Source organism: Onychomys torridus, chromosome 5 (assembly GCF_903995425.1).
Source record: "Onychomys torridus chromosome 5, mOncTor1.1, whole genome shotgun sequence".
Classification (NCBI taxonomy): domain Eukaryota; kingdom Metazoa; phylum Chordata; class Mammalia; order Rodentia; family Cricetidae; genus Onychomys; species Onychomys torridus.
Genome location: NC_050447.1, coordinates 49,515,983 through 49,523,548, shown reverse-complemented (window position 1 = coordinate 49,523,548; position 7,566 = coordinate 49,515,983). Strand labels below are relative to the sequence as shown.

The window sequence follows — 7,566 nt, the reverse complement described above, 5'->3', positions numbered from 1 at the left end:
CAGAGGACAACTTGCAGGGGTATTCGCCTTCTACCATCTGAGTCCCGGGATCGAACTCGGGCCATCAGGCTTGGCAGCAGGCGCCCTAGGCTACTGAGCCATCTCACTGACTCCAAGTGGTATCTTTGGTCTGACCAGAGTCCTGGATGGGTACACTTCTTTTAAAGTTACAATTTGCGCATATCTGACGGGTGCGTGAAGTTCAGGGTCACCAAGGTGTCACTCCTTTTGATAACGAATGACTTTGGGTAGAAGTGGGCCCCTGATGATATCTGGGACCCACAGAGGGAATGTAGCCCATGGGAACCTCCCTGTCCTGTCCCACCTCCTCCTGTCTCTTTTCAGGGGACCGGGACCGGGGTGCCTCGCACACGCACAGGACCATCCACAGGAAATGGTGAGTGGCCTACGGGCTGGGCTCCACATCAACTCGGCCGACGGACGAGTGCCAAGGGAGCGGGAGCCAAATGTCCACAATCCACTCTGGTCCATGGTTCCCAGGAGCCGCTGCTGCGAGTAGCCAATCAGCTGTCAGCTCAGTGCACGACCAAATACGACAGCTCCTGATTGGCTGCCTGAAGGCCAATCAGCTAGTCGGGAGGGAAGCTGTTGCGAAGCACCGCGACCTTCCGGCCCTTGCGAGGAGTCTGGACCTTGCCTAGCCCTGGTCCGACACTGCTGTGTAGCGCATGCCCTGCACTGTGCATCATGACAGATCAGGTCAGCCTAGAGCCTGCACAGGTGACCTCGGAGATCACCTGTGAGTGCCTGGAGCCCCGGGACCGCCCGGTCCAGCGGTAGCGCAGTGGTAAAGAAACGGAAGGGCGACCTACTCTTTCCATCCCCGGAAATGTCAGGAGCAGGCCTTCAGGCATGGCTGTATCCAGGTGTGCAAGGGCTGTGGCCCTACATGGTTTCTCCCCAGCCCACACCTTTCCCTTGTGCTGGCTTCCTTCCTAGGCCAGGTGATCACCCAGACCATGTAGGATTCCTTGTTATTAGGGTAGCTCCTTCATTAAAGAAGGAGCCCAGCTGCTCCTACTAGTTCCCCATTTTAGCCTCAAGGGTTATGACTCTGTAGTGATCAGTCTGAGTCCAGTTTGACCTCACCTCCAGGTTGGGATGCTGTGGGTAGTCTGGATGCTGTGCAGGTCAGCCCCCATGTCTTGTTTTCGGTCATCGGCTAGGAAAATTGAGTGCAAAGGCTTGAAGCACACTCAGACACGCCTGTGATCCCAGCACTTGGGAGACCGAAGCAGGAGGATTGCTGTGGGTTCCAGGCAAGCCTGGCAAAATATGGCCACAACAAAGCAGACCAGGAATGACTGTGATGATTATAATGAAACACAAAACCACTTAGTGTGTGTGCTTTCTGACATGAAGCAAGCTGACACCCACCGTGGAAAATCAGCTTTGCCTGGCATTCAATGTCTACACGCCAGAGATTCTCATGGCCAACATCTTGGCAGTGTGTGGCTGGGGTCGGGGAAGAGTAACTGTTACTCTAAGAATTCTGTCCTGCTGTGTCCCCTCTAGCCTCTTCTGCCCCTCTGTGGCACTCTGCCCCCTCTGTTCTGTTCTCTGTGCCCTTGTGTCTTGTCCTGTCTTCCTTGAGGGAAAGTCACCAGGTCTACTGGGTTTTTGTTGCAGTTCTGACAGGCTCTCCCTCTTATTGAAGTAAGCCAGTGTATACCCAGCAAAGCCTCAATGGAGCCCTGGGGACTCTAGCCTCAGGACCCTCCTGAGAACCAAGCCTGGCTGTAGTTGGAGTGTACTGAACAAGTTGGCTTGGGAACACAGGGTCCCACGCCAGTGAGGAGGTTATCACGTGTGAGTCTGCCCTTCTGTCATTGGAAGCACCTCCTGGGCTCAGAAGGAAGACTTCTCCACACTGGGCTTAGTGCCAGTGGTCACCAGTGCCCAGCCTACAGTTTGCACGGAGGCCAGACCACTCTCAGCTGTGTGTTTTTCTTTTCTAGGAAGGGTTCATTTCAGACCTTTGGAAAGGAGGTGTGCATCACAGGTCACTCGGTAAGGACATGCCCTCAGCCTCTTATCCCTCCTGTGGGTGAAAGGGTGGGGGGAGATGAGGGTCTCGGGCTGGACCCTGGCTAGAAGCATGTGGTTGTATGGGTCATCTCTGTGTCCACATGTTCCTGTGTAATGTCACTTCCTTCCTTCTAGTCCCCCCTGAGACCAGAAGCCCCTTCAGTGACTTGCCCTAGTCACCAGCTTCTTTGTCTGCCCTGTGGAGGGGGTGGTGGCCCCAGCAGGTGGTCAGTACCATGCAGAGAGCCACAGGGAGTTGTCCCTTCCTCCTGACTCCAGTTGCTCGAATCTTCCTTAGACAGACTTGCTCACAGTGAGGCAGCAGTGAGTGGCTAGGATTCCACCCAACTCAGCTTGTAGACCCAAGCTGGTAAACATGCAGCCATCCTGAGTCACAGGTGGACCTGAGTACCGTCCCTTCCCCTGGGTACTGTACTTCATTACCGTCACAAATGCCTTTCACACTTACTTCTGTCCTCTGTGTCTTGCTTAGGTGCAACCTGGCTTGTGGTGATATATTGTGTACCTCCATAAAACTTACCTGGGCATCAGAGGACAGAGCCAGCCACTAAGTTAGACATAGAGGTCAGGCAGTGGTGGTGCAGAGATCTGTCTAGATCTCTGTGAGTTCAAGGCCACACTGGGCTACATGAAATTGATCCAGTATAGGAGAGACACAGAGCCAGGCGATGGTGGCACACGCCTTTAATCCCAGGAAGTACTGTGGCAGGACACAGAAAGGTGAGAGGAAACAGGAACTCTCTCTCTTGAGGCTGATTTCATAGAGGTGAGCTAGTGGCTGGCTCTGTCCTCTGATCCCTAGGTAAGCTTGACGGGGGTACACAATAGATCACCACACTGGTTGGTTCTGTCCTCTGTGTGTCTTGTTCAGGTGTACCCCGGACTCTGCACCGCCCTTCAGGAGTGCACATGTTGCCAATGCTATGCCAGGTTTGGGGGCCACTTGCCTGTGCCCCGGGCTGATGCACTGCTGCCCTACTGGGTCCCTCTGTCCCTGAGACCACGAAAGCAGGTAACTATAAGTGACTTGGCAGGTCATCACTTAGGGCCAGGACACAGAATCACAGGTATTCTATGAGTGAAGTTTCTGGGACACAGTTTTGGTTTTAGCTGGGGATTGAACAAGCTAAGTACTCTCCACTGAGTGACAGTACCTGCCCACTTTCTTCTCTTTCCCGACCACCTCTTCTGTTTCTTTTTAATAGTGTGTGTGTGTGTGTGTGTGTGTGTGTGTGTGTGTGTGTGTGTGTGCGTGGCACCATGGTACACTTGTGGAGATCTTTGGGGATTGGTTCTCTCCTTTAACCACATGGGTTCCAGGGATCAAACTCATGTCAGGCTTTGTGGCCATTGGTCCTTACCTGGTAAACTGTTCCTTTGGCTTGCATAGTTCCTATGAGGTTCATTCATATGACGTGGGTATTAGGTCTGGAGTGTTCTTCCGTCTCCCTTGTTCCTGCTTCTCTTCTGTGGGCCCCATGTCCACTGAGAGCAATTCACTGAGTGAGTACATGGCATTGACACGCAAGGATCAGCCCCTGACCTCATCCTCCAGGGCCAAAGGAACTCAGAAAGAGCTCCCTGGACTTGGGTGGAGAGGTAGTTACCTTGTCCCTGCCACAGGCTTGTGGACAGTTCATTTACCACTGATGATATGCCAAGGAAGTTCTTCAGCATGTGAGATCAAGGCCAGCCTAGTCTATATAGTGATTTTCAGGCCGGCCAGGGCTACACATAAAAACCCTGTCTCAAAAAACAATACAATACAAAACAAAAAAAACAAAAACAAAAAATAAAATAAAATACCAATAAATAAATTAATTTTAAAAAAAGAAAGAAAAAGACCACACAGCTCCTAATTCTTTCCAAACAGTCCCAGCAAGCACAGACCAAGTATTCAAACACAGGAGCCCAGCAGGGCCCTTCTCCTTCAAACTACCACAAATACCATGCCTGTTTGGAAATACTCTTTGTTACATTTATTTATTTACTGTGTTGTGTATGTATGTGTGTGGGGGACACATATGTGCCAAGGAGCATGTGTGGAAAGTCAGAGGACAATTTACAGTAGTCAGTTCTCCTTCCACTGTGAGTCCCAGGGATCGAGCACAGATGTACGGGGCAGGCAGCAGGTGCTCTTCCCCACTGAGCCATCTTGCTGGCCTCTGTGCCTGGTGGTGCTGGAGGTGGAATTCACATCCCTGTGCATGCTAGGCAAGCACTCTACTAGCTGGGCTATAGCCTCCCCTCTTAAAGACAGAGTCTCTCTATGTGGACCAGGTGAGCCCCGAACTCACAAAGGTCCCCCTGCTTTCTGAATGCTGTAATCAAAGGCATGTGCCACCATGCCTGGTGCACCCCTCACCCTTTTGAACCTTTCTTACTGTCCACTGGTAGGTCTCAAAGATGATGCGGTGTTATGTCCCCAGAACCATAAGGTCGTGCCGCTGCCCCTGCCACAGCTTTGGGGGGCGCCTTCCGATGCCCAGGGAGAGGGCTGTTATGCCCTATTGGGTGCCCCAGGGGCTGAGGTCACAGAAGAAGGTAAGAAGGGAGCTTGCGAGACAGGGCTGAGTGAGGGTTGGGAAGGGGAGGAGTCCAAGGAGGCACCCCCTCCCGGATGACCATGGCGAGGGCAGCTGAGGGCAGAAGGTCGTGTCTTGTGGAGGCTGCTGGGAAGTGTGAGCCTCATTCTCTGAGCATAGCGGGGGGCATGTGGTATCCAGGCCGCTGCATCTATTCCTCTTTGCTGTCCCCTCCTCCCTCTTCCTCCACACCATGCTCTATGCCCAACCTAATCTCTCTGTATCTGTCCATAGTCCTGCAGAGGTGGCTGAAAGGAACCATGGCTCTGGGTTTCCTCCCTCTGGACCCATCTGCACCCCCACAGCTGTAGTTCTAGACCATGATGCCAGGATTGGCCACATCCGGCCTTCCTGCAGCTTAGAGAGTCTCCTCAGTATTTGAGACTAGTTAGAAGTCTTTTTTTTTTCTTTTCTTCTGCCTTCCCACTTCCATCACCAAGCAGCAAGCTATCCCCAGCACAAAGACCTCAGTCCTGAACTGGGAGCCACACCACCCCTACCCTGAGGTCTCAAGTCCTGATCACTCCCCCACACACTGCGGGTCTTTAGATGACACACTGATCCACTTTCTTTTCTCTTAGGTGGTGAAGAGGTTGGAGAATGTTAAAGGCACTCCAGGTAACTCCACACCATGTGTCACCTCATTCTGCCCTGAGAAAGGGGTGGAGCAAGGCCACACAGGTTACACAGCCATCTCCAGCCCTTGCCAGGTGTCACAACCTGCCAGCTGCCTTCTTACAAATGATGGAGGCAGACCACCAGTCTTAGCAGTGACAAGCTAGGGCTGATGGCATCTGAGGTGGGTTTATTTAAGCTATGAACTTCTGTTGCTTGTGGTATGTAGTGTGTGTACATGTTCATTTTTGAACTGGTGTGCATCTCTGATGTGACAGCTCTTTTATCACACACACACACACACACACACACACACACACACACACACACACAGCGTATGTGTGCTGCGCAAGTGTGTTCCTATGCTCATGTATGTGACCTGGCATGTATGCATTCCCGTATTCATGATTGATAATGTATGCTCACATTCATGTGCTCAGTGTGTGTTCATACACACTTGGCAGCACACTCACACATTGGTGATGTAGCCCTCAGACATACCCTCATGGCTCAGCTCTCTGGGAGAGACAGCCTCCTCCCCATGCTGTTTATGTTTTTGAACTCTGTCCTGGGCTTGATTTTGAAGGCACGTCCAGGCTTTGGTCTGGTGCCTCTTTGGTGCACTCTGCCAGCTCTGCACAGGAAGTCCCTTGTGTAGGGTCTAGGTTGGGGACAGCATTCTAAAAAGGCAGGTGAGAGGAATTTAGAAAATGGATAGCTACCAACCAACCTGTTCTTAAATGTGTAAAAACGTCCAGTTCCCAATCCCGGAAGCAACACTGTTACTCCAGCGTGCCGATCCTCCCAGCCTTGCATACACGGCTTGAAGACATCAGGTTTTGAGGCATGGCATTTGTTAGGGACAGCTCAAGGGTACTCAGCACTCTCATCAGTGTTGGGAAGTGTCATAGCAAAATCTTGGGGCGACTTGAGCCTGTTGTCACAGTAGAATAGACACAGTGGGCTGTACCCGAAATGCAGCACTTGCTATTGGGAGACAGAGCTCTCAGACACAGTGGCCATGTCCCTGGTACTCAAGGCTCCTGGAAAATCAGGTCCTAGGAAGCCACACAAAATGATGTCCTCAGAAATGTCTCTGTCCTCAGGAGTACTCCTCTTGCTCCTAGAGTGCTCCCTGGACTCAAGCAGCTGGCATGGCCGCTGGCGGGTTTGCGGGGACCAGCGTCTCCTCCTCAAGTGGCAGCAGCTCCAGGCCCTTCATCAGGACGAGCTACCTCAGGAGCTCATGCCTCGGGAGGATGAGCCACATGCTGGCCGCTTAGGCCTCTTCCTGCCCATCAGCTTCAATCTCCTGACCCTGCTGCAGGCTATCCTGAGGGCCATCATGGCCATTCGGTGAGCTGCTGGGGAGCTGAGAAGGGGTGGGCCTAGACTCATCACTCACTTTGGAATCTAGAGTCCCTGCCACCAGCATCTTGTCCCAGACTTGCCTTCGGTCCTTTACTGAAAGACCGTTAAGCCCTTGGATACCATGGTGACAGCACTCGGAAGCCTCTTCCAAGAAGTGCCCCGGGCTTCTGGGCCTGGCTCTGGGGCAGAGGTGCTGGCCCAGCCCCCTTTGTCCAGCTGGGATGTGGGGAGCCCTGTGAACCTTCACATCACATACCTGACTGCCCCTGTGGCCTGGCAGACACTCAATGGCAGGGAGTCCAGCTCAGAGCCTGCGAAGGTGCAAGGATGCTATGGAGCCTCTCCTTCCAGCTCTACAAAACTAGGTGTTTCCTCCCGTCCCGTGAGTGGGTGCTGAAGGTCAGAGGCTCACTGGGTCCCACAGCTGGGAATCAGAGATGCTGTGCTGGCCCAGTCCACTTCCCCAGTTCCTGAGCATAGTGGGGAGCCCAGTGACTGAGGGGACGCCCACACCATCCTCTCTGTGAAGGCTCTCGGCAAACCCATGCCCAGGACAGCGAGCGCTCAGCCCGGGGTCAGTTCCCAGCACTTGCCTTTCCCTTGGCTTTCTAGCCATTTGTTCTGGGACTGAAGTGGAGTCTCCAGCTACTGTCAAGATCCTCAGCAAGAATGTCAGTCACCAGCATGGTCCTCAAGGGAAGCCCTCACATCAGGAGGATCTGTGACACTTGCTGTTTTCACACGTGATAAGATCTGCACCCATGATCCAATCTGAACTAGAAGCCACCATTTGACTGTTAGTTGAAGAGGAGCTGGTGTGAATGTCCAAACGAATCTGTTATGAATGCAGCCAATAAATGTTATTTGTGAAACTCTAAACTAGCCGCTTAAAAATTACTTTATACTGTGTGCTTTGCCTGAGTGT

At 52.6% G+C, this 7,566-nt stretch overlaps 1 protein-coding gene across 1 annotated transcript; it reads left to right on the top strand.

Moving 5' to 3' along the window:
• Positions 1–873: 873 nt before the first annotated feature.
• On the top strand, positions 874–6,630 carry C5H16orf95 (chromosome 5 C16orf95 homolog). The gene is made up of 6 exons (XM_036188863.1): positions 874–887; positions 1,980–2,031; positions 2,942–3,082; positions 4,468–4,614; positions 5,237–5,273; positions 6,398–6,630. Exons 1-6 carry the CDS (start codon positions 874–876, stop codon positions 6,628–6,630), a joined length of 624 nt encoding a protein of 207 aa, XP_036044756.1.
• The last annotated feature ends 936 nt before the right edge of the window (positions 6,631–7,566 follow it).

What these genes read in the sequence shown, in the direction of transcription:
- C5H16orf95 (XM_036188863.1), top strand. An exon ending in TGTGCATCACAGGTCACTCG is followed by an intron (nt 2,032 to 2,941) that starts GTAAGGACATGC and finishes TGTCTTGTTCAG; the next exon opens with GTGTACCCCGGACTCTGCAC. An exon ending in GGCTGAGGTCACAGAAGAAG is followed by an intron (nt 4,615 to 5,236) that starts GTAAGAAGGGAG and finishes CTTTTCTCTTAG; the next exon opens with GTGGTGAAGAGGTTGGAGAA.